Below are 27,718 nucleotides of genomic sequence, written 5' to 3'. Positions count from 1 at the left end.
ACGTGCGTGCAGCTTCAACGTGCCACACCAGACCTACTCGAAGATCCGACGGGGCCAAGATTGGCCAGATGCAGCCATCCACTGCACCTATGATCATCTTGCGTGTAGCTGGCTATGTAGTACATGTGTGACGCACGGGCCGGGCGGATACAGTTCTTGCACCACGATCGCTGCCGCGGAATCGGAAGGAGGAGTCCAACGGAGGTAGTGTCGTCTTCGTAAAATCGGTTACAGCAACCCAAGAATGAGCCTAAATTAACCATGGGCTTTCCTAACCATGTGATCTGCGGAATATAGGAGCTAGTATGTTTGTTAGATGCTTGAAAGTGCAATAACCATCGGTAAATCCAGACCAACCCAACAATCTACCACTGGCAGGTTAGCACCTGTTGTTGCCGACGCGACAACAGGTTGGACGCGCGCTGGTGCGGAGAGATCTGTGAGAAGAGATACTTCTTGATAACTTGTTCCCAGATTTCGACAAAACATGGACTTACTACACAGATATACGGTTGTAAAATACTTGTGGTAAACAGATAAAGCACGATGTCAAAGCCTGCAGAAAAGGGTGCTGGTGGGCTGCCGAGACCCTACACAACGAATACGTTCAGGCAGAAGTTGGAGCAGTTTGAGGAACTTATCGCACGACTTACCCAGCAGGACAGCGAGGCGAGTGCGGAGGAGAGACGACAGGCCATAAATGGTATGCTCATGATCATTCGAACAGTATTAAAATACTTTGAACAAGAAAGGCAGACCGTTGTTTTGATGTATTAAGTGCTTTCTAAATGGTACATCCAGTAAGAGTACGGGTGACCCAGGCAAGTTCATGTTCCACCAAAGATTCGCATTATAAGTGTAAGTCTGATCCAGTCAACAAGTAAGTGGTATATATCTACCTTTTTTAATTAAGGTCACATGATTGTTTCTGTAGAATATGCGATATAATGTATGTAGAAGGGACACATTTAACTCTAGGACGATTAATGTAGTGAAATATTGTCTTTAGACTTGAATAATTGTTCTTGATCTTTACTTCTATTCATTAGAATTCAAAGAAGCCATTCCAAATGGCACCTTGATATATATGTCACACGGTAGCATCAGCAGCATTCTATCTTTAAAGTTTGACATGATTCACCTAAATAATTGTGCAAATGAAATCAGTATTTAAAAAAAAAAATCTACTCTTCACTGTTGTGTTGAGGGAACACCTTATCAGCAACATCAAACAATTAAATTATTCATTTTTTTGGGGGGGGGGTACTTGGGAGATAGGTGGGGTCTGTGTCAATTGTCCTATTTTTTTTAAAGTAGTGTTCTGCATTATGTGTATTGGAATTTTCTTTACATTGAAATAATTTAAAAGCATCAACATTGTTAAGCATTTCTAATTTCCTCTCAAAATTAACTCTCTTTTGTCTTGCGTTACACAGAAAACCTCCGGTTTGACACATTCTGTGATTCCATCCAGACTCTCTTTGGACCTGACATCCGAAGCACTGACCTAAAATCCATCTTCAGGAAGATAAGCACCAATCCAGATGCAAAGGTTGACTGGAGTGAAGTAAGTCTACCAAAGTAGGGCACAAAAGTCAAGAACATAATTAAACATGTCAATTTTTAGAGTGGATGATTTCATGTTGATAAGATTGTGCAAAAACTATGTATGGCATAAACGACAATGTATTTCACAAACATAGTTTGCAGTCAAGACTTATAAGACCATTTTAGAAGTGGTTGACTCTGTGATTGAGGACCCAGGGACAGAATTGGTAATAATCGTCATTATTTTTTTTTTTCAAGAAGCAAAGTTAGTGATGGCAAACATTGGAGATGATAGTTTTACAGCCAGCTAACCACCAAGCAATATTTAGTGCATTTTTATTAATAGTAAATTTTGCAAACTAGAATTCACAGAAAACAACTATTGCAGAATATATGCAACACACAGCATTGCAAAGATTAAAGAAAAGTATGTTTGAGCATATTGTTGTCACTACCTTTCTCTTTTTTCAATTCAAATTTTACAAAATTAGGTCTTCTTTGGATAGGAAAATATTTCACTCATGATAGACATCTTACAGTATGATGAGTGTCAACTTTTACCAGATATGTGAACCTGAGGAATTTTATGCCTTGTTCTAAGGTTTGATCTCCAATATGTTCAGCAATATGTTTACTTAAGTTATAAGGCCTTGTGCTCCATGTCATTTTTACCTATTTTTAAATAGTTTTCAAGCTCAGTATGTAAACTTAATGAAAGAACTGATTAGGACTGACTAAGATGTGCTTATTTGCTCTGCCTCGCAGCTCTTTGGATACTTCCAGTCAACGGCAGAGGAGACAGAGCAAACTCATGAAGACATCAGTGTCTTTACCGTGTCTAAGAAACAGCGCATTGGAGAAGCAGCAGGTAATTAATGTGTGTTACTGTGTGTATCAGGTGTGTTTGTGTTTCCTGTAAAGAGTGAAGATTGTGACGTCTGTGGAAATTAAATGCCAGCTCATACTAACTTGTGTACATGAGGTCTATATCCATGCCAGAATAACGTGTTTGTCAGTGTTGAGATAAAAATTGCATTGTGTTGAAATATGATGTTATAAAACAGGACAAAATCTACATTCAATGCTAACAAGAGAAGGGTCTGGCTTCATGTTATCATTAGTCTACAAACGTAATAAGCAACAATTAACTTACAGATCCTTTTTGTCTGTGAGCAAAAGCTCAAAAGCTTTATCACTGCATTATCATTTTTTTTTTCTCTCTCTATCTCATCTGTGACCAGGAGACCGAAAGCGACGCGATGTGATTCACTCAACGACCAATGTCCCCCAGGTTGATGTGTATCTAGCTGCCTCACAGAAGGGTGTTATATCAGTCTGGAACTGTAAGGTAAGAATTCCATCTAGATGCTTAGATTTAGTATGTTTACATCTGATGGACACACCTGCGTTTGTATGCTGACAGAAATAACTGTCGAGGTCACATACTATGTCTTTTTAACCACTTTGTCTTTTCAACAAGAGAACCTTGGTATTTTGTTTTACTGCCTTCCTGGTTTGGGCTAGCAACTGGAGACACCAAAGATGAAATTGTAATCAAGAAGTGTGGAAACTGCAGCTTGATCTTAGTGATTGAAATGTAGTGGGGGAGGTGGTGGTGTCCTCTCGGGGGATTATTGCGGGGTGTGGGTGTATGTGTGTTGAACTGGATGATTTACTAGAAGTGTGATGGGGTGCTAGGTGTGTGAGTACGCCCTACTGGTTCTGTTGCGGGGTTCTTATGGCAATCCAGTGGGTAAGGGGCGAACACGAGGCACCATGAAAGATGACCGAGTGGGAGACGGATCTGCCTGTATAAAGTAATGGGAGAGGTCTTTATTAATATGATTGTACATGTAATGATAATATCATTACAAACAAACATCTTTGTCCAACACAAATACATGCCTTGAAATGCACTTGAAACACACTAACTCTTGAAACACTGTAGTGTACGATATCATGAAATCCGTACATGTTTAACACCAAAACCATCTTAGTCATATAGTAACACACAAATACCAAGTGAGTTATCATCCTTTAAGCCATATAAATCCACAGGAGAGTATCAATAATAGTATCATAACTAGTGAAAGCATCTGCCGTCATCAGCTGTATGTGTCATAAAGTTAACTCTCTCTTTCTCTCTGTTGTTTCACTAATCATGACTTTTCAAAACCATTTATAATGCATTAAACAGACTGTAAATGGCTGAATACAAACACAAGTGTATTGTGGAACCATCTGATACAATGTAAATGTGTTACAACAATATCTGCTTTTTGAGACTTATACATTTTGTATGTTACAACACTGTAATGCCTATTCACATAGAAGGCTCACTCTACGAAATAAAATCATACTATCCACACTTCATAACAAGCAGCCAGTATTATGTCCACTCTGTTAATGTAATGTCAGACCCCACATACATGTAGTAGGATAAAGGCTTTTTACATCTGTGACTACCAGTCCTTGCATATAAAATATACAAAACATATCTCATTCATCATTATTTGTGAAAAGAATAATACCTGTTTTGTTTTAGAATCCAACAGAGATCCGACTCAAACTATGCTATTTTGTTTGAATGTCAATAATAATAAAAACACATGAGACAGCAGTTCTCTCTTCAGTAATTCCAAATTGCTGAACAGTTTTGCCCAAACATAAATACGTCTATTACATGTATTAGCACTTTCACATAACCTTTCTTGGATCACATTTGCTCTTTAATAAAAGTCATGTGATATCATTCAAACAAATCCTCTCTTAAACCAACCATTCCTAACACATAAAGGTCACTTCGTCACAGTCAGATCAACTATTGCTTAAAACAATTACAATCACACATCTGATCCATATAGGTCCTACTACATCAAATCTGGAACGTCAGCAAGGTAGGACAGGGGTATGATAATGCTGAAAAATTACATTATACCAAACTACTGCGGATCTTACAACTTCAGATCACAGGGTACACCAACTATAAAAAAAACAAACGCAAATCTACACAATGTCTCAGCATGACAAACCTTAAATGATGGTAACGGCAGTGCAATACACCTGTATTCTTAACTCCACCATTGTGTGTGTGTCAAGACTATTATGATCGATACTCAAGTAAATACTTCTTTAAATCTCTTGCTAGACAGCACATTTACAAAACACCCTAGTCCCTCCTATCAATACAGAATCTTACTCGATTGGGGGATCGGAGCAAAAAGACTAATATTCCCTCTTAAGAGTTAATCTTACAACCTCAGTGGTATTACATTATAAACCCACAACATTGTACCTGCACTGTACTGTACATCTCTGACTCTATCTTTAGACTCTTCCACGTTACCAAAATCATATTACATAGTTGCATTAATTAAGTAACGATAGTCAATAAAAACCATCCATTCTTCCTATCACACTAAGCATTCTTTCTTTACTCATAGCACACTGACTCACTACGCTTATCCAACGTATCTTGAATTGACCGCGTACTCCAACCCCACTTAGGCCTACAGTCTGTGCATACTGCAGTATATCATACGTACAAACCTACGACCGCAGTGACTCAATGCGCCTATACACAACACACATCCGCAGACTAATTCACACACATTACGACTGTGGCATAGACGTGCGTACTATACATACTAGTGTTGCATCAAGCCAAGTGTAAACCGTACTCCTAACACCAAATTATCCATCTTTAGAATAACATTATACAATCTAACAATAACACTTCCAAACCTGAAATATGTATGTATAATATGACACAATGGATACTGCATGACATTGTGCCATAAACTGGTATTTCATGAAAAATGACGGAGTTCCACATAACGGACGCACTCACCTGTATAAAACAATGGGAGAGGTGCCCCAACAAAATTGACAGAAGCCCTCTATAGTTCAATGACAGCATACTGTGATCCATCACAGAAAGATATGTTCAGTGAGGATTTACTTTTCATATGATACCTTTTTTTTACTTTTCTGTTTTATATGATTTTGTACTTGTCATCAGAGCCTAATGGAGGAGGCTTTCTTGAGTCTTAAGTCTTGATGGAGTAATCCCTATAACAGCTGCAACACAGCTAGACTGGGATTCTCTGTGAATATGAATTTGTGAGCAGCAAGTATTTCTCTTCAAGCATGGTCACAATTTTGTCAGTGGTACGTCATTGAAAGGCCCAGTATCAATTTGGTGTCACAGAAGAATTACTGCTTGCAAGAAATATTCATGGCTTATATTGTACAAAAGTTCATTTTTTTAGGAGATATCTTGAAATAAGGTATTATATCATCTTTGTGTGGTTTTCCAGAGTGTATGAACTTTATTTATGATTGATCATACACAAGCTGCTTAGCATCACAGGGAACTTGTACCTTTACACTTTTCACCTCCATTATGCAGGTGAATTCTGTAATTTCTGTACCTCAGTCTATAGATTATTTAATGCAGAAGTGTAAACAAAGGTATGCAGAATTGTGATGGAGGCATAATATACACTTAACCCTTTGGCCCGAATTCACGAAGGTGGTACAAATGAAACCATGGTTTAAACAATGGACAAAAACCATGGAGCGCCAAGTGTCACACGGAATATTTCGTTACGAAATTAATCATTTCGTCGACAAAATTAATCATTTCGTCGACAAAATGTCTGTTTCTTTAACAAAATTATCATTTCGGGACGAAATGTTCATTTAGTTACAAAATGTCATTTCGTTACAAAATAATCATTTCATCGACGAAATGACTGATTTCGTAACGAAATATTCCATGCGACACTTGGCGCTCCATGGTTTTTGTCTATGGTTTAAACCATGGTTTCATTTGTACCACCTTCGTGAATTCGGGCCAAAGTGTGCTTTGAGTGCTGATTGGGAGAGAAAACCCTGTAACAGTGTACACACTGTCCAAAATCCCTTGCTGAGACTGAAAGAAGTTATGTCATCTCTCCATCCAAATCAATATTTTTGCAGACTTTTTTGCATTAAAGTGGTACAGTTTTCACTTTTGCTTGTTAGTCATCACTTGTTTTCCTATCAGTTTACGACTCTCTGAAGCAACACATACACTTTCATTTCTCTGTCTCTTTTCAAATTTGTTTCCCCATACTTCAGACATTAAGATTACAAGCCTGCTGTGATGTCAATGTGAGTATATTGTGCTGTATCTCAAGTTTGAATATGCATTTACACTGTATGTGGTGAATAATTTCTGTATCCCAATATCTCATGAAGAAAGTAAGCAATATATGTGTTTCATACACTCTATTATACAGTGTGCATATATCACTAAATCAAATCTAGTAAAATCATTGAATTCAATTCCGACTTCACACCTGTATTATATCACAGGGATCGATGAGATAAAGATGCGATAATCGTGTCTCCTGTTATCAAAACTGCCACAAATGTACAATAGAATAAGAAAAAAAAAATCTGTTTCAGCATTATAATCATAATGGTAGATAGCTTCAGACATAGGTTGGTGAATTGATGCGAATATTTCTGACATTAATTTCTTTCCTTTGCATATTGATTTGAGACAGCGCATGTTGTGTCCAAACCCAGTGAAATATGTTGTTAGAGGTAAATGAAATTGATGCTGGGCAAACACTGGACTCTTCAAAGGATTGGGAAAATGGAAAGAAATTAAGTATTTTCTGGCAGTCTCAAAGTACTTCACTCTGTAATCCCTATGGCAAACAAAAGACTCATTTCCAGAGTAGCCACAATCGGCATGACTGCAAAACCCATTCAGATATTTTAAAAACACACTCTCTGGAGACTTCAGTGCTCCCAGAAAAAGACCCCCTGGATGTAATCTTGTCATATACCTCATCTTCCTCTTCTCAAACAAGGACTATTGATTGGTTCTGCGGCAAGTGCATTTTACCCTGCTCACCATGTTTGCTCAAGTGCTTAGAGGCAGCTTCTTTGGGCTGCAGTTAGAAACAAGTGTTGTAGGACATGCTTTGTGAAAGCAATGCTATTGTTCAGAGGTTTAAAAATAGCTGAGCTGGCAACTGTTTTCAACCAATATGACTGACCATCTGTCTCAAAACACTCGATGCAGGTGCAATTTTTCATCATAACAAGGTAGAAAAATATGAGTCTGTGATATACAGACAAGATTAATTAGATTTTAGTCCTCCCTGCCCTGTTGTTAACAAGTACACTGTGCCTGTATGTTAAGTGTTAGAATATGCTTGCATTCATACATGTGCACAACTCATTTTTGCATGTTACAGACAAATCATGATAAGTCTTGATTGCATAAAGTTTAAACACAAAGTGAGACTGATATTGATATTCTTTGTGTATTAATTTCATTTTCAGTGCAGGAAAGGATTACATTTGTGTCCTGCTTGATTTACATGAAAAAATATTTCCAAGTCATTTTTTTAATAACTACCCAGCCCGATAGCAGTGAGATGGGCAGTTCAAACCTCTGCTTTCTTTAAAGAATTGATGATAAATTATTGCCTCACCACTGGCAACATTGTCTTGTGGCTTCATGAAGGTCAGCTAATGGACATTCTCTACAACAACAGTTACAATGAATATTTTCATGACTGATAATTTGTAAAGGAAATAAACAAAAAAAACTTGCAGTCTTGAAGCTTAACCAGGATGAATGAGATCAGTGATTCAGGTGATGGGGAGCTTTGCTTTCAGAGAAGACCAGAAACATTGCCATACCACTAGCTTGTAATGTAGTCATATAACTTCCTGGAGGTCAGCTTGTAGGATATATGTGTAGATATTCTCAGTGGTGACAACGAGAAAGGATTTGTACAATCATATATCTTCTTTTTCAGAGATAAGCATTCTCAATCCTGAAGCTTATGTTATAGATTAAGTTTTACAGTGTTCCGTTCTCTGTTTTCATATATTTGAAATAAACCTCTTTGGCCTTCATCATTTGTAACTTACCCCTCCTCCTTCCTCGTCTCTTCCCCTCCTTTTTGACTTTGTTTTTGTTATATTTTGATCTTCTTTTTTGATGGCCTGGACACCACCAGGAGACATGCTGGGTGACTGGCGTGGACTATTTGCCAAGTCTCAGAAGGGTTGCCTGCTGCACTGAGCGTAGTATTTGCGTTTGGGATCACAGGGCCAAAGGGAAGAACCAGGTAAATGGGGAATTATGAATTTTAGAAGAGAAGAAAAAGAGATTGGTTGTGCATTGTATATAATGGATTATGTTGATACTCACAAAGTGTGTTCAGTTGTTGTGTTTCATTATTGCCTTCTTGATCAGTTTCAACAAGAGCTCCTTAGTGACTTTAGGGCCGGAAATATATTGCAGACTTGTTTTCTTTCGATGCATAACACACAACGTCACTGTATAACATTTTCCAATGTGCTGAACTTGCCAAATGCAAGGTCAAAATGATGGGAAGGTATTTTTGAAGATAAAATTCTCCTGCATTGGTTGTGATCAGTACAGTGGTTACAGCTACTAATACCACATTTCATGCTTTTATTTATCATGGCTTAATGTTCAAGATATTCATTGACATTATTTCTTTCACCCATGCAGGAATAAAATGCTTTTTAATGAAAAAGTGGGTGTTGCTATGTCACGCATATTTCACTTCCTAGTCTTAACAAATTATGAATTTAGGTAGCCCTAATGGCGAACAGGCCACTCAGGCAACATATACTTTGAAGTGGCCACTGACACTTTGAAATGCCGCACAGAAAGTATTGTCATTAAAAGCAATATAAATTCTCTTAAATATGAGCCAAACATACATTTTCATGCAAATCATGCAATCATTTTTTAATGAAATTCAGAATTGTACCTCCCTCACACTTTACAAGCATTGCAAGTTTTATAAGAATGATCAACAACTAAATCGTATGGGCACAAAGATGATATTTAAGAGTGTGTTGTCTTTTCTGTGCTGTGCAGAGCATATTTTGCATCAAACCCACCGACAACTCCGTCCAGTGTCTTGCCTACGTTCCGCACACCAAAAACCTCCACGAGGACTGCCTGCTCTTTGGTGACGACCAGGGCTGCATCAGCCTCCTCACCATTGCGGCCAAGGACCTCAACACCAAGCATGCCAAGGTGGACAAACGCAACCAGAATCTCATCATCGAACCGGCCACTCTCACCTAGTAAGTGGGCAATGGCTGGAGTGCGCGTGCATGACAGTGCAGCTATTAATCCTGCACCACAAAAATGAGTAAGACCAAAGAGATGTAAGTGAAGCCTTTGTTTTGGAACACAGGAGCTATTTTCCGGCAGTATATGTAGCTCTTCTTGAGGAAATTGAGGGAATCAGCGTACCATAGATTGTTATGCACTTATTTCAGGTGCTTGATATATCTTATTTTATTGCCCAAACAGAGCACCAATCAAACGCTTTGTTAATGTTATTGTTGTTGTTGTCTTACCGACAGCCTTTGTATGAAGCACACAGCCATTGATGTACTCAGCATAATTCATACTGTATCATTCCTTTTCCTACTTAATTTAGCCCGATTGTGAAGAGGAAGTTCCATGACAACTGGGTGCTGAAGATCAAGTACTTTCCAGAGTTGAGATGTTTTGCTTCCTGTTCACCGAGCAGTACAACATCATTTGTCCTGGAGTCTGTTGACAGGATTGTAGACAACCAGTAAGTTAAGATAGAGAGTGATCTTTATGTTCTGAGCTCTTAAGAAATCCACTCTAATTGATATTTCCCAGAGCTCTTTCGTTTAGATGAATGAAAACATGAACCTTGTGTGACTGTAGCTTGTATAAATGTAAGCTGAGTCAAAATGATGGCAAACCATGTTTAGCATATGTATTGATATTATTACCTCCGCCAAGGGAGGAGGTTATGTTTTCGTTACCATTGGTTTGTTTGTTCGTTCGTTCGTTTGTTTGTTCGTTCGTTCGTTTGTCTGTGCGCAAAATAACTCAAAAAGTATTCGCAAAATAACTCAAAAAGTATTGAACGGATCGGGATGAAACTTGCAGGAAAGGTTGAGAATGACACAAGTACCAAACGGTTAACTTTTGGTAATGATCCAAGAATTTTGGGGGAATTTATGAAGGATTTTTGATATTTTGACAGGTAGGGTCAATGAACTTGGGAGTTCAGGCTGGGCGTATTTGAGGTTTGCATGCGCGCACTAAAGTGTGTGCCCTAGTTTCTGCTAAGGCGAGGCACGCCGCGCATCTGAGGGTTTATGACGTAACAAAGGCTTCTATATTGGGGATCTTGGGCAATTTTTCAGTGGGTGGAAATCACTGATCTCCATATGGAAGAGCAAGATCATCGATGGAAAGTAACTGCTTGGCGGAGGTCTGCGCTCTCAGAGTGCTTTTCTAGTTCATTAATATGACACTGATGAGCAAACTTGACATGCCATTCATAAACTTGAGGATGCAAATGTACACAATGTATCAAAACAAATGAAGCAGCCTATTGCTGGGAGGGTGAATGTGGAATGTGCACATTTTTAGTGTCAGCTGATAAAGCTTCTTTTTTTTCATAAACTATTCCTGTGGCTAAATTAAGCCATTACATTGTGATTGTGTGCAGTTCATGTGCAATTTGCAGTACTGGAGATATATGACTTTCAGGATACAAAGTCATGTGCAGTATATGGGCGAGTTTCTACCTTTTTTCTTAAACCATGGAATGTTCATTGTTCTCTTCATTCACTTGTCTCTCACCTCCACCAAACCATCAGGCCTTGCAAGTCTATAAGTATTCCCAAAGGCGTCAACTCATTTGCCTTCTGCTCGCGGGCCAACGTCATCGCGACCGGTGGCAACGACAAGCTGGTTCGAATCTGGCATCCGCACATCTTCTCAAGACCGACGGGCAAGATGATTGGCCACCTCTTCACCATCATAGACGTGGCGGTGAATGAAAAGGACCAACACGTCATCAGCCTTTCCACAGCCAGGGTGAGGATCTTGTGATAAAATGATCAAAAGAAACAAAGTTGCCTTGACTATGAGGATTATGTTACTTTAAAAGATACTGTTGGAAGAGATGGTGAATCTCCTCATTTTAGTAGCATGCCTGATGTAGATATGCAAAGGTCCAATGTGTGCATTTCATTTCTTTTTGTAGTACCGGTACACTGTATGTAGAATGGATAAAGCAACACAACCCTCACTGTGCAGCGTTCACCAACTGGCATGTCCACTGGGGTGCTTTCTTTACCAGCTGGAACAGATGTCTTTAATTAATCCTCAATTAATAGAGATTGTCCAGTCCCAGTTGATCCCTATCGTGTCACCATGGTGTTTCTATTAGACTGAGGCTCATTGTTACGCCCCATTGGGCTGGCTAACTTACAGTGAGATCAAGTGTCAAATCAATAACTGAATGCAGATTTTAAAAAAAGCATGACAAGTTACAGCTTAGTTCCAGAGCACATCGAGGGTTAGATGCATTTTAGAACCTGAAGAAATGGCCATGTGTGTGTATAGTAGTAACATATATGTATATATCATATACATATATATGACTTGTGTGTATCTGTACAAGTTTGTTACTAATGGGGAAAAATGTATCCTTTCTGACTCAGGTATTTAGGATATGGGACATCCACACACTGACAAGTCTCCAGGTTTTCACTGACAATGAAGACAGACCAGGAGAAAAGAGGATTCACTGTATGGTGTTTGATGAGAAACATGAGAGGCTTGTCACAGGTAATAATGCTTTCTCCATTGCTGCTGTCCAGCATTTGTTTGATACTCAATATATCTGCATATGTGCTCTCATTTGTACTTTAACTGCCTGCCAGAGTTATACTAATCCATATTGCATCACTACTGTAGAACTGTCACATTGCGACATCTGAATGGCTTTTGTCTGAATTTCACACGCAGTCAAATTTGAGAGGAATTAGCACAATGCCTGTGAAATACTGGTATCTCTATAAGGGATGGCTTAGTGCGTATGTATAGGCGCATAGGGAGTTTAAGGGAAAACAGTCAGCACGTATTGTTTAGCAAATGGACTTACAATGTTCATCACAGAACTATAAACAATGTGATTCAGTTGCATCTTTTTGGAGGATGTATCCTGTGAATTACAGTATCAATTGCAACCTGACTGCATTTGTCTCTTCTAACATGTTGACATTTCTAACATTCTCATATTAGCATTGTCATGTTCCCGTATTGCCTACTCCATGTCATCGCTTGTTCAGTGTGCTTTGTCACTGTGTGATAAAGTTACTACTTTTGTGCCCAGTTTCACCAGTGTCCTCACATCTCATGTGCAGGTTCCAGTGTTTTGGATGCCTGGCCTCTGACAAGAACGGTTCAGGACACCATGCAGGTCCCTCACACCCACGACCGACCAATCAGCCATGTCCTCTGCAACGACGAACTCAACCAGGTGGTCTCTGTCTGCACAGAGTCTGTCATTAAAGTAAGTCACACCTCTTGAACATGAACAGGTCATGGAGTGGGGTATTCACAGTATGGTGCAACATACGCTTGGCTGCGCTACATGTATGATGCATTATTGTTTAGATTAATCTATATAATGCTTCATAGATGCAAATATGCTCTAAAACCAGAAATCTTTCATGCCGCAAATATTTCTAGTTCTACAGTAACTAATCATCAGGATATTTGAGCTCTATGTGGATTTTGTCTGAAAGTCTTTCTTTGTCCCTCATTAATGTCTAAGAATAACAATGAAATCCAGAGAAACGGTCACAGGGATTTCGTTTTCTTTCATACCATAATGGTTATTTTCTAACCAAATCCTCATATATTTCATTTGGCTATACAACACAGTGTTTTGCCTAGTTTATAATGTACATGTTGTTCAATTGTATGGTGAAACAAACAACCAAAAACGTGTTCTAGTTTACGGCACTGCCTAGTTTGGGTCTTTGGCAGGATCATATGAATTTTTAAGGTTTATATGTATGAACTCTGGAGAGGATTATTTTGCTGGAGAGGATTATTGTTTTGTCTCTGGGTGTTTTAGTGCATGTGAACCTGTTGCTGTGGCTATCAATTATGAGTGGTTTTAAATAGTGCAGGGGTGGATCCAGGAATTCTGTACAGGGGGGTGGGGCGCCTTTACAAATTTAAAAGGGGAGGGCACATGCCCCCCCCCCCCCCATTTTTTCTTTTCATTTCTTTTGTTTTAACGCCCGGTACACCCCCGCCTCTGCCACTGATGCCCACATACTCTATCTGTACTGGATTAAATGCGTGGTGATGCGCACAGGTCATTACCAGCCACTGCTTAAGGGAGAGCTCCTCTATCTATCTTAGATAGGAGAAAATCTTTTTTCCCAACTCTGACTCCTTTCTGATTTAGAAGGGGCATCTGTTGCCTGAACCAATGCTGCTCCCCACATTGTTATAAGATGTTCAGTCTCTTTATGTATACTACCGTCTGTTGTCACGCCAAACAAGTGCCTTACAAGGGATTTATTTCTTTTATGTCACATAGTGGTATCATAGCAACCAAAGCTTTAAGGAGGAACATGCAATAACATATAAGGATTTTCACAGGTTGGCTTTTTTTGTTCTGTTGTTGTTCTATTTTGTCCTGGTGAATAAGATGGGATTTCAAGCTTTGAAAAGTATAAATCTGTCCTGAGCCCCAGTTTTATTCATGAAACCAATTTGGGCTTCCAATACTTGGGGTATGCAATAACAGATAAAGACATTTCAAAGGCACGTTGTGAGGGGGATATTGAGCTTTGATCAGTAAATGTATATCCTGAGCTCTATTACTATTTGTAGAGTCCAGTTTGGACTTTCATGAATGGGGATCAGTCTCCTTTTGTGTTAGAAGCCTTAAAATAGCGTGTACAGTAATCCCCCACTTAGGATCTGTGAATGAGGAATGTATTATACACAAAGGAAAGTATTAAAAGTAGTGTTAACTGATATCCTTCGTGGGACATTATTACATAATGCCCCCATGTGTAAGAGGCTTAAACTCATTCAGTACAATTGGGTCAGTTGTATGAGGATATATGGCTGTGTCAGAGGTTCTGTTCAAATAAAATGTGTACTGTATGCTGTTGATCTCCTATGTTGAAACATCTTTTTCTTAGGTTTGAATATGTGAAACACTGCTGATTACCGAGGTTCCTCTATATTTTCAAATACAAATTATTTGTAGACAGTGGAAGATGCATTACCACATTTTTTAGTGTTATGAAGTACCCCTTTCTATGGTTCATTGATGACCTATTGTTAAATGTCCATGAAACTGGTTGTGTGTTGACTTTTATGTGATGTTGCCATGTATTTCAACCTTACAAACATGCAATAACAAGGTTATCAAAAGTTTCCTGTAATACTGCATTTAAGCAAGTTTGAATGATCATGTAAAAGATCCCAATGTATCCTATATATATATATATAACGAAGAATAAACCGGTAATGCAATATTTCGCCAATATAGAGTTTATTGAGGAACTCAAATTTTCGGTGGCTTCCATCCACCTTCTTCAGGAGTCGAGACTCCTGAAGAAGGTGGATGGAAGCCACCGAAAATTTGAGTTCCTCAATAAACTCTATATTGGCGAAATATTGCATTACCGGTTTATTCTTCGTTAAATTGGAGCCAATACGTGAATTCGCAACATATATATATATATATATATATATATATATATATATATATATATATATATATATAATATATCTATATATATATATATATGTATATATGTATATATATATATATATAATATATCTATATATATATATGTATGTATATATATATATATATATATATATATATATATATATATATATATATATATATACATATAAATATACATCATTATTATTATTATTTTTAACGGACTGTTGTCAAACATAGACTTTTCTAGCCAAGAAATCAAGTTTTCAAAAGTTGGATATGAATAACTGAGATATTTTACATTACTTTTTTTTCTTTGATGATAAACCAGGTTTGGGAACTGGAGTCAGGCAAGGCAGTCTACCATGTGACTGGATCCCATGGGCCCAACACAGAGGTTACAGCACTTGCCATTGACTCAACTGGCTACAGACTGGCATCTGGTGCAGTTGATGGTAAGGAGATTGGAAAAGGAGGAACATTTTAAGAGTTTGTTTTGCTTTCTTTATTATATGTGGAGTGATGTTAGTTTTTGGTACATATATCCTGACTCTGAACAGATGTATGATTCATTTAATCACAATTGCAATTGTCTGTCCTTTCTTTGATGATCTTCATTCTTTCTTTCATTCAGATTTCCTTTCGTTATCCATACTTTCTTCTTGTCATCCGGCCTTCTTTTTTTTTCCGGCTGCAGGTCTGTCTATCTTTATTCTCTTCTGTCTTCATTTGCACATTCTTTTCCATTTTTTTTTAAATCTGGATTAAACAGTATCAAGCTAATTATTGTTCATTATCAATACATACTGTTGGCTGCTATGATTATGTGTTCACCTACTAGGAGGTTCAATACCATAATGCGTCTTCTTCATGGTGAAAGATACACCTCATGATGCATTCATTGGTTGATTTGATAGTGTGTCCACCAATCCATGTGGTACATGAAAGTTCTTTTGTGAAGGTACAGGAATGTTGTGAGTGCACTTCTAATGTGTTTTTGAAGCTGATAGTGAGATCTGTATTGTTTTTTAACTCTTTATGTGCCCAGGTAAGTCAAGCTTTTCGATGTTAGCATTCAGTAATCCCTGCAAACTTCTATGTAGTTGTAGAGTATCAAGCTCACTCATATGTAGCAATGTGCTCCCCTCCAGCAGAAAGGCCATGGTGACATAATAGGGATTAGGAAGATTACCTAATCCCTTCTCATTGACAACTGGCTTAAAGACATGTGTTCCAATTAGCAAAGAAGGCGTCCTTCTGCACTCACGCATCTTTTATGTCACTGTGTCCAACCATTTGCAGGGTCCATCAAGGTGTGGGACTTTGGCAGTGGTCAGGAGATTCGATCCTGGATCCACTGGGGGGACAGTGAGCGGGAAGAGGACATCTCCATCACTGCCCTGCTCTACTGCAATGTGGAGAAGTTTGATGACCCCAAACTGCACAGGTGCATCGCTGCACTCGGATGGAACAACAAACTCAAACTCCTCGAGGTATTCACAGATGAGGAAACTACGCCTTTATGATGTTGCAACTTCTGCTATTATATGCTTCTTACATTTTTCTGAAATTGAATACCATTGAATACAATTGAACTCAGAGATTGATTTAGTGTCACTATCCCCCATATTGTCATTATCAACCACATGCTGTGAATGACACATTTTCTTTGTCAGTCTTTGAAAACTGAGATCATGAAATTTAAAATGGAATGTTATGAGAGGTAGACTAATCTTTAGTCCACACTGAAGCAATGACAATTACTTTGCCATGGTCTTCCAACTCCATCAAAGTTATCAGTGCTACTCAGAAACATAAGAATGACTGAAATCAACATATGAACATGACCTTAAAGCCCAAACAAAGTTGTGGTATGCCTGCAAAAGTTGTCAAATTTCGCTCCCAAATGTGAACGTATGCTTAGGAAATGTGCAGGATAACGATGTTATTACAAGATATTCGATGGGTAACGACGAAAATGCGAAATATTAACCAAAAAGGTTCAGTCTCAGTACTTACCCGAACGGGGTCAGGCTAAACTCGGACTCGGGGATAACTCGGCTTCGCTTTGACGGCGGGATGAGTTGTAATGGTTGTCCCTCTGATTGTACAGTGTTGTCCTATGGGAGCGGCGTGTATAAACTAGCGCTTCGTGTTCTGGCTACTAGCAGTAATGGTCCGAGTTGTTACAACGCGCGCATCAAAAACCTCTTTTGCGCGCATGCAAAATTAGTGTGCGCCTATCAAGCACCTCTAAAACAATCAAAGGCTTGATAAACAACAACAAAAACTCCAAAGACCGTGCGTCTCAGCAACTGAGGACCGCGCGCTGTCATTTTTGTTTTGTTTTGTACAGGATTATGTTAGCACGCACTTTCCTGTCCATTCAGTTAGGCCTCATTTGGTATTATGCAGTGGTCAGTAGAATGTGGCGATGACTTACTGCGTGTGAATTGTCTGAAGTAGGGTTGAATTTTTCCCGAGACCGAGTTAGTCTGGAGCCTTCTGGAATAAAAGTCGGTTTTCCTACTATTACTATTTTTCTCAAAATACTCCAAACCGACTCATCATTCCGGCAAACCGCGTCAGCCAGGTAAGTTTCTTAGTGGACTCTTTCGATATATTGCAAGCAAAAATGAAATGGTGCTAGACGGGTTCTCAAGCACTTACCGAAACTTAGTTTTCACTTTAAAAGATGTGAGAAATTCTAACACTCTAAAATTTAAAAACATTGATGTTTCAAGAGCCTTTTAAGTCTTTTGAAACATTGTGCACTGTTAGCAACAAATTTCATCAATTTGCTTTCCTATTCCTCAGGACCCAGCAGATCACGGGGACCTGATCCTTTTTGCCGAGTTCTCTGGCTACACCGAGATACCCCAGAGCCTCTTGTACCAGCGCACCAACAGTCCCACCGCTAGCACTGGTAGTAGCAGCGCCAGGGGTGGCAGCATCAGCCCCTTCAATAAGGCTGTCCCCCTCCCTGGGATTGGGAAGAGCCTGAATCAGGTCACACAAGCAGGGAAAGAGGTAATGTGATGTAATACTTGACAGTTCTTGAAGTGTCATATGTTAAGCCAAACCTAAACATCTGCACCACAGATTAAATTAGTCACAAGAACCTCCTTAATGGTTTCATAATATCATTTTTCCTGTAGAAGCCCAATAAGCAGTATCACTCTTGGGCAATATTTCATGAAAACTGGTATCTTTTGTAACATAATTTGGAAGGTGTGATCTTTGGAAGGTGACTTCGATTTACTATTCAATCTCAGTATTATGATAGTCATGATATCACAGTATAAATCGTCATGTCTTAACTTTACAACTTATGGCAGAGCAATTGCATCATTTCTTTCCTTGGTTAATGGCAGGTGGACATTCTGCAGCACTATGAGATGACTTGCATGACGTTTCTGGAGCCGGACCTGTTAGCAACTGGCTGCACCAATGGCAACATCATCCTGTGGGACGTCACCAAGGGAACCATCGAGAACATGTAAGTTAGAGACAGACAAAAACAAAAACAAAAAAGCAAATATGCTTCTCCTATACTTTCCAATTGATAGTAATGTTGATGCTGGGTTAGATTTTACAAAAAATAAAAAGGTTTCACATCTTGAAGTGGAAATGTTACATTTTCTGAGAGAACAGAAAGGCTTTCTGAATCATTTTTATGTGGATATAAAATTGGAAGCTCACAGGGGCTGAGAATGTTTTGTTGATAACAATGATTGTAATCAGAAATATTTTCGAAATGATCACTCCCGTATATATGAATTGTCTATGAATGGATAAATACCTCATGAGTGTGTAGATGTTTCTGAAATAACAGCATGCTTAACCTTTGACCTCTGCAGATTTGAAATGCCTCTGATGCCACCCACCAATGATGAAGAGACCAGACTGAAGACCCCAAACCCTCACAAGATCTACATGATGAAGTTCCTCATCCATAGGACCAGAAGGCTTGATCCAGCCTACATCAAGTGAGTGTCGTGGTTGCCATGGCAATGAAAAATGGAATTTTATATTTCATACTCTGCTCCTCCCCTTCTTAATGGCGACTGTAGAGTTCCTGTTTATAGTTGCACTAAATGTGTAGATTATAGAACAAATGAACCCTAAAGTTATTCAGGAAGATCTGCTGCAGAATCAATGATCTAATCTTCTATGTCTTGGGCTGCCTGTTGTTTGTTAGTTTTTTTTTTGTGTTCTTTTTAAAGATGATGTAGTCTCTCCTGTGTTAAAAGAAATTATTGCGAGTCTTATAAAAAAAATTGTTGATACTCTCTCATTTTCCTGTGTCCAGAACTCTGACTGGTCGACGTCCTGGCACAAGCTCATCTCCTCCTGATGGTGGAGATAGAGGTTTGAGTGAGTTGCGGGAGGATGATGAAGATCTGGAAGATCTTCCGCCAGCTTCCAGGAGGGAGCAGCGGATGAAAGATGTGGTGAGTGCTGCTTCGAGAATAGTTAATACCTAACTCCTAGGGTGCCAGTCATACTGCATTTTTCATGTTTCATTTATGTTAATAGAGCCCAGATGCAAATTAGACTGTTGTCAGTTTGATAGGTATTTTCAAGGAGTCATGATGCAGTAACTATGTGAAGTAAGAGCCATATTAGGTTAATCCTATGAACTCAACCAAGTTCATTCATTAGGTGCATATGGCTGTAGCACTAGTCTCTCATTGTCAACACTCTAGGTTTTACAAATGACCAATGGGGTTCCTCCATGTGGCTGTAAAACTGTTTCTCAAGCAGAAAAGATACCTTGCTCCCTATGCTGCTGTGTATAACGCTTCTTGCATGAATCGTTGGAAGAGCAGATCGAGATCTTCACCTGTACTGCTGAAGTCTGGTGGATCTTCTGTGTTTGTTGATATGCTTGCATCTCGTTGTTTAGTATTTGCTCTTTTTTATGGAATATGAATCCAAACGAGCATTCCTCTGTTTCGCAACTGTGTTTTCAAGATGACCTACTAGGGAGTTAGTAGATGTCTGTCTGTCATTAACCCGTTGAGGACGAGTCCCGAGTATACTCAGACAAGTGTCTATGGGAAATGCGTGTTGTGGCAAAATCAGTCCGTCTTCAATGGGTTAATGGGAGATCACCACTTTCATTGCAGGAGGAAGAGGAAGAGATGGAGGTGGAGAAGAGGTTGGAGGATGAAGAGGGGAAGACGCCACGCCCCCGGGATGATGATGTGGTTGGAGACGAGGATGCAGCAGCGCCTCAGGACCGTGAGGGGAAGGAGGCAGAAGAGGAGAGAGGGATGGAGGGGGACGAGGAGAAGGGAGACGGGGACGAAGAAGGAGGAGGAGGACGGAGCCCGCAGAGAACAGGTGGCACCAAACCGGGGACGGTGGACCCCAACGCCAAGATGCTGGTGACGGAGTATGAACCCGTCCTGGTGTCTGTCCACGCCGACTCCTTCATCCGATTCTGGACCATGGAGGTGAGTAGCAGTAGCCAGTCACCAATTACCTCTGTTGTTCCTTTGACAAGAATGGAATCCTCTCTTAGCTGTTTTGATGTGAGGATTAGGATGGGGGTCAGTAGCATGCAGATATTTTGTGGGAGCAATTTTCGCAGGAGCAAATATCCTGGAACCTGACCATAGAGGTGAATGACTCTTCATTTGCAAGATAATCACTGAACTGTATCCACCTGTTGCCTGTGCAGTATCTAGTCATAGCTCCTGTAATGATCACTGACATCAAATCAAGTGCCTCTATCTGATTCTTGACCACTGAGATGAATAGCTCCTGTTACCTAAAAGTCCATAGAGGTAAAACTTTTTTTTGCAGCAGATATATAGTTATGAATATGTCGTCAAAGTGAGATATTCTAAAAGTTCACTTTTGAGGAGAGAAATCACATCATGGCATGAAACTTAAGTGTGCTGTGAGGACATCCAACTTAATGTTCTCTTTATCTATATTCATTAAAGATCATAGATTCAAGATTACGATGTCAGTTAAGACAGACGTTCCAAAACATTTCTGTAAATGTTATGAACAAAAAGTGTATTTGTTCCTATGTTTTTGCATGTCTTTGTGTCATTCAGGGAGAGGTGGCACGAATGCTTAGTGCTGTGACCAAGAGACAAGGCTCACCTGTCACATCATTGTGTTCAGATGAGGACTGCAACCTTCTTATCACCGGCGACATGAGTGAGTCATGAATGATCTCCTTTTGTTGTGTGACTGTATATCTCTTTTTCATTAGAAAATGATGTTTATTTGCTTTTTTTTCACGTCTTCAAATATCGAAGTAATGAAACCATTAAAGGGGATGGCTAGTAACTGATCAGTGGGAACCAGTGGGAATGCTGGAGGATGATTCTTTCAATCCTTGTTGGATTCATTTAAGAGTACAATATATATCTATTGTTGTGTGAAAATTATTTGCTTCAGAATGGTCTCATATTCAAGTAATGTGCAGTTTGATGTTTCCAGGTTAGCGTGCCTGGTCAGTGACGGGGCATTAATCTGCACATTACTTGAATATGAGACCGTTCTGAAGCAAATAATTTTTACACAACAGTAGATATATAATGTACTCTTAAATGAATCCCACAAGGATTGGAACAATCATCCCTCAGCATTCCCACTGATTCCCACTGATCGGTTACTAGCCATCCCCTTTAACTATTGTAAAACCAGAAAGATTTGCGGCATGAAACTTTTGCGAATTGGTAACTGGCATTCGATGTATCGTGTAGACAAAAACTATCACGTGATTCTACTTTCACAAATTGTGGCTCGCGAAAGTTTCATGCTTGCAAAAATTTCTGGTTTTACAGTCGCTTGAGATGATGACATTTCAATGCTGTGATGTTTAGAATCATAACTGTTGAAAATGAAAGGGACGTGGGATGGGATGTATTTGGAAGTATCAGAGGTCCTGCATCTACACTGGACTTCACCAATGAGATAATAAGTTGTCTTTAGATATTCATTACATACCGCACTCCTTGTTCTTGGCTGTCATTAATTCACCTCGCTGATTACCAATTTTAATGAAATTCCAGCATTTCTTTTTTTGTTGTTGCATTTGATAGACTTTACAATGTAAATTGTTGAGTTTGCCATTTAATGTAGTTACTGTCAATGTAATAAACTCTGTTGTTGTTGTGTCATTTATTCTCAGAGGGTTACATAACCATGTGGAATATTGCAGTGCTTCTTGAGGACCCCTTAAATGCAGAACAGGTGAGATTTAAAACTTCACATACCAAGCTTCAGTGTAATTATTTCCTGCCTGGCCACAATAGAGAAACTGTAAATACGTGTTTGATAATGGCTGGTCTTTAGTCATTGCAACGACTGCCCGGGGTATCAATATTTGACATGATGAAATTTGGATACCAATGTTGTCAGTATCCCTACTTCTATTCTCTCATTTTGTTCACTCATCTTTGCAGTTTGACACTACTATAGGTACCTGACTATATTTTCATGATTTATGTTAATGTTTTGTGAATATCTCTTCTTTGTCTCCCAATTCATCAGTTATATGTCTACTTTTCTTGTCTGCACATAATTTGTTTGTTTTTTCCTCTTTTTTGTATGTTTGTGTGTGTGTGTGTGTGGGGGGGGGGGGGGGGGGGTAGGGTGTTGTAGACTTCTCAGGTTACTGATTTCCTGCATACTATTTTAATAACTGACATGAATTATGTGAAACTAATCCAGTTTACACCTGTATAAGCTTAGGCTTTCGGAGATCGTAGCAATCATAATTACATGTCTGCTAATGATACACATGCTAGAAGTCTCTCTTTCTCTCTCATGATTTCGCCTGTAGGGGGCAGTACAGCAGCTGATCAGCTGGAGAGGACACCTCAGTAAGATTGTGAGCTTGATCTACATCGACAGGATGAAGATCATCATATCTGGGTCCACTGATGGATCAGTCAGGTTGGTCTCTTCTTAATCTGTGGCTAATTGGATTCTTTTGTTCTGCACAGCCATGATATAGGGACAGCTCAGAATAAAAAGGAAATAGTTTTTTGTGTGCCTTTGTATAATTGGTTGCGAATAGGATTAGATGAGATTAGAATAGACTAACAAGAAATCCATGTTACAACATAGATATAACAAAAAACATTGAAATTGAAAGAGAATACTCTGGGTTTCCTGTTGATACTGTCTACAAACTATTCATGGTTTCTGTTGTCACAATAGGTGTGGTCACAATGGGAAATGACCACAAAGTTTAAGATAGCAAAGTTTTTGCAATCATTGGTCATCCGTCCACACTGACAGCCTAACTTCTTGATCTTTATGTTCTCGAAGTTTGGGTCACCAGTGCACAAGAAAGAAAAGTGAGCGCCCGTTTGATATTTTGTGATTGTAACGAAAGCATGCACACCTGTACATCACAATGACTGTGCGCTTCTTGGGCACCGCTCGTAAACAGATGGTGGACTGGTCACTTGACAAACTAATAAGTGTTCAAAGATCAAGAAGATTGCTGGGGGTAACAAAATTTCCCCAGTTTGAGAGGGAAGCTTCATGAGAAGTTTCATGAAAAGTTTCGCGGGAAGTTTGTGGTCACCTTGGCAGAACTTTGAGATCTTAAATTTCGCAATCTTTTGCCAATATGACTAATGTGTTCCAAACGTCATCAGATATTTCATTGCTATTTGAAATTTGTTAAGTCTTGGGGAAGACTTGCAATTTAGTCTTTTGGCATGTTTATTTTACTCTTTTTTTGTGTGTGTGTGAATGCATTGCTTTCTCAGGGTGTGGTATGCTGATGCGCCACAGAGGAGTCATTTCATGGGGTTCTTTGGCCAGCACAGACCATGGAACTACCCCAGCGCAGAGAGTTCCAGTGAGCCCGTCCTTCCCTACGACATTGCAGAGCGCCCTCTGCTGCCTCCGAGAAGAGAGAGCGAGAAGAAGAAGCAGAACACTCAGAGCTACGAGTATCCCCTCATCTTCGACAATGACAAGTGAGGAGAGCTTTTCTGTCGTTCTTGGATCGATGCAATAACACAAAACATGTTCATCTATCATGACTCCTTGTTCCCATTTTCCAGATACATGGCGGTCGGTAATTGATCAGCTTTTATGATACAATGACTGCTTGCACATATTTCTCAACAGATGTATGAATATGAAAGTGTAAACAAGCAACAAACAAAGTGAATGATTTTGCATATCCTTGAAGGAAACAGTTATTTTCTCTTGAATAGACTTTTGATGCTGTTCATTTGCTTCTGTGGAAAAAAAGATCATTTAATCCATTCAATACTGAATTCTGAAATCCCCGTAAACTTAATGAACGGGCCACCAGGTTCCCGTATCAAAAGGGTTAATGCTAATTAATTGAAGCATTTTTTTGGCCGGTCTCCTTTCTTGCTGTATTTCTTCATTCTATGGTATGCCTGTAGTAGTATGCTTGTACAAATCTCTGAGATTGTGAAATTAACATTTTCAGTGTATTGATCATGACATGAAATAACTGGTGTCATTCTTCAGTCAATTCATCAAAATCCCTACTAATAGAGCTAAAGTGCCTACGCTGCTGAAAATAATACCAGCAGAAAGAATATATTAATGTGCAGAAGCTATCATGTACGCATCAGTTTGGTCAGATTCTAATCGGCCAACCATTAGATATTTTTTCACAACTTTCACAAACTTCTTCTCTCATTTGATAGGTGGAAACCATTCCGCCGATCAGCCTACCAGGAGACTCGGACCAAGAAGATGGAACCAGAGGAGAAGAAGTTTTTTGAGGCGCTGCAGAAACCTCACTTCTACAACAACCACCTGACAAGCTTCAAGACTGGGGAGATGAGCCTAGGGGCTGTCTTCAGAGCTCTGCCAGTCTACAGGGTCAGTTTTTTAACTCATTAATTCTGAGAAAACACATTTCTCTGCTTTTATTGCTCTACCTTTGTATTATGGTTATTGTCAACAGTATTTCATGAGATAAACTGAAAATTTCTCTTTCATTTGAGGCCCTTAATTTCATAGGCTGATAATTTCATAGGACCCTGCTGGGCACTAAACTGGCTTTCATATTTTTAGATCAAAGCAAAAAAATACATGTACTAATAAAACATGTATGTCACATACATTTTAGCACATAAACAAAATCTCATCATGAAACATATAGAAATTTGATAGGGGAAAATTGTTGTGATTATTTACAAATTTTGGTTCTTAGCTCACCTGAGCCAAAGACTCAATGCACCCAAATTAAGGAATCTTTGATAAAGATTTCTTTAGAAAAACAAGTTATTCCAATGGACATTAGTGATAGTGCTTTCAAATTTTCTCAAGGCAGATCCAGGGGCCCGTATCATAAAACTTGTTATCAGTGACAACTGCTGCATTTCTATGACAATTTTGCTCTCAGCCAATCAGATGCAAGGATTTCAGTAGCTTGTCACATCTATGACAACTTGTCACTGATGACAAGTTTTATGAAACGGGCCCCAGGGGTGTCCCCCTTGAGGTCAGGATCGAATATAGGGTCAGTTTTTACATTTTGATCTTCTTTTGAAAATGCATGGTCCAATTTTCTACAAGCTTGGCAGGTATTATTGCCAGTGTGCACCATATCCTCTTGGAGGTCCCTCAAAGCTCCTCAATTTTGTTATATTCTTTCTGGGTAATAATTTGCAAGAATGTGATGGGAGATGAACTTGCAATACTCAGATGTCTCTTGATTTTATCCCCTCAAATAAGTTTGCCCAAGACTTCTTTCTTCACCCCTAAAACTTCATTTTTTTTTACTCTTCTGTTACTTATGTAGGTGAAGACTCCAGAAAGATTGAAGACCCCTCCCATGGAGTACAGCAACTCAGCCATGGCCGACAATTCCTACCTGTTTGGACCGGCACCAAAGAGCAATAGGGTGCCATCACCCACCAAAGAAGTCTCAACAAAGGTGAGAGTAATGTAACAGCTCTGTCAGGCTAATATACAAACACCTTCCTAGGGATATTTGCTGTTAGAATTTACAGATGATGGTAAAGTGCAATCTGGTTTATCTGCATGACATAACTTGATATATAGAATCAGTAATTCAGCAATAAAAATGTGATTATGAAGTTTGAGTTAGATGTAAGTAGCACACATGTTTCATTGCTGTTTATTTGCCAAAGAAATTGCATTAAGTTGATTCATTGCAGTCTTGTTGGTAGATGCACACATATCATGCATCTACTAATCCTTTAGATGATTTATTGACTGGTGTCACTTGAAGTCCCGATACATAACGAAGGAGAAACTGAGTATAGTTCTTGGAAATATACAACCTTATGTCTGGGATCGACACTAAACATAAAATCTTTGAATATGAAAAAGATATGTAGTGGCTTGAAATAAAAGCAAAAGTAACAATCTGATTTGAATCCTAGTTGTCTGTTTGGGCCACCAAAAGATCAATTTGGTGGCCCAACAACACTTTTTAGTGGCCTCAGGCCACTGCTAATGTCAAGCTCTGCTTATATGCTATTTCCAATCCAAGCAGAGTCATCAAAGTACAACATCAAAAGTCAGAGTGATGTGTCCAAGAGTCTACTGCACGACTTGAATATCTATGCCTTAACAGTACTGTAGATTATCATGCACCATATAGCACTAGGTGTACTGTTTTCTTTTTAATGAGGTCTTCTACAAATCAGAGGTAGATGTTGAACATATATATCAGTAAGGTGATATACAGTATATCTTATGATCATCTCTGGTGGTTTAACTGTGATCTCTCAGCAGGGCAAAGGGCAGAAGAGAGGCGCCGTATCACCCATGAGTCGGTCCCCGGCACCCTCCCCACGGCGCCACCAGCCAGACAAGCTTGCAAAGTGAGGGGGTACTTGCCTTATGGTGTCTTCCCCACCGACAGAAAGTCTGTGGCGCATATTACACCAAGATTGAGGTTCCATGTTTTGGAAGAGGAGTGATAGCTCTGGCCAGCTTTATCTTATCCTACTGCTGACAATTGAATATCTAAATATTAGAATGGACAAAGTCCCAATTTGACTATTATTTTTGGAGACCCCTTGAGAAGTAATCAATGCAAATATAGATAATCATTCCTATGACTGCTTTACATTACAACTTGCATACATAACATTCCATAACTAAAAATTTAAAATGGAAGAATGTTATTTTTTTCCTCAAAATTCTCTCCATTAGACTTTTGTCTTTCTTATATTCATGTATTCAGTTCACTCGCTTGATTTGGCCCCCTGAAGCAGCTTGTACATCAAGATGTACTACTTGTTTTTGCCCCAAACTGATCTACAGATCATATTGGCTATCAGTGAATCCACGCTTTTTATATCCAGTGTATTGAACACACACCACTGGTAATACCAGTGACACCGCGTGCTCCAGTCATGTTTTGGTTTAAGAAACAAGGCAAAACAAAACAAAACAAAACGAAAACATGTGGGCTCATCATTCTGAATTATCAGAGCTGTAGTAGGACCATGGGAAAGACTGAAGTATTAATCATTGACTGCAATGTGTAGAATCCTCACAGAAGAAACTGATGATATATCATAACTATCAACTTTATGATACTTGCGTAATAT

The 27,718-nt window shown here is 39.1% G+C and overlaps 1 protein-coding gene across 1 annotated transcript; it reads left to right on the top strand.

The window, feature by feature from the left end:
* The first annotated feature begins 546 nt into the window (after positions 1-546).
* Positions 547-27,140, top strand: LOC139724489 (WD repeat-containing protein 64-like). Its single transcript, XM_071635622.1, has 25 exons — positions 547-703; positions 1,437-1,567; positions 2,314-2,416; positions 2,790-2,896; positions 6,673-6,705; positions 8,580-8,690; positions 9,476-9,687; positions 10,050-10,190; positions 11,257-11,476; positions 12,106-12,232; positions 12,811-12,959; positions 15,484-15,607; positions 16,455-16,645; positions 17,970-18,182; positions 18,527-18,651; positions 19,013-19,141; positions 19,465-19,606; positions 20,285-20,614; positions 21,227-21,332; positions 22,312-22,373; positions 22,966-23,078; positions 23,906-24,118; positions 24,830-25,007; positions 25,933-26,067; positions 26,892-27,140. The coding sequence occupies exons 1-25, from the start codon at positions 547-549 to the stop codon at positions 26,985-26,987; spliced, it is 3,648 nt and encodes a 1,215-aa protein (XP_071491723.1). The 3' UTR covers positions 26,988-27,140.
* Positions 27,141-27,718: the final 578 nt, after the last annotated feature.

Source organism: Diadema antillarum, unplaced genomic scaffold, assembly GCF_040938485.1.
Source record: "Diadema antillarum isolate AM-2024a unplaced genomic scaffold, OU_Dant_1.0 scf00000217, whole genome shotgun sequence".
NCBI lineage: Eukaryota > Metazoa > Echinodermata > Echinoidea > Diadematoida > Diadematidae > Diadema > Diadema antillarum.
Note: the sequence above shows the minus strand (reverse complement) of the source record. Positions and strands in the feature narration are given on the sequence as shown.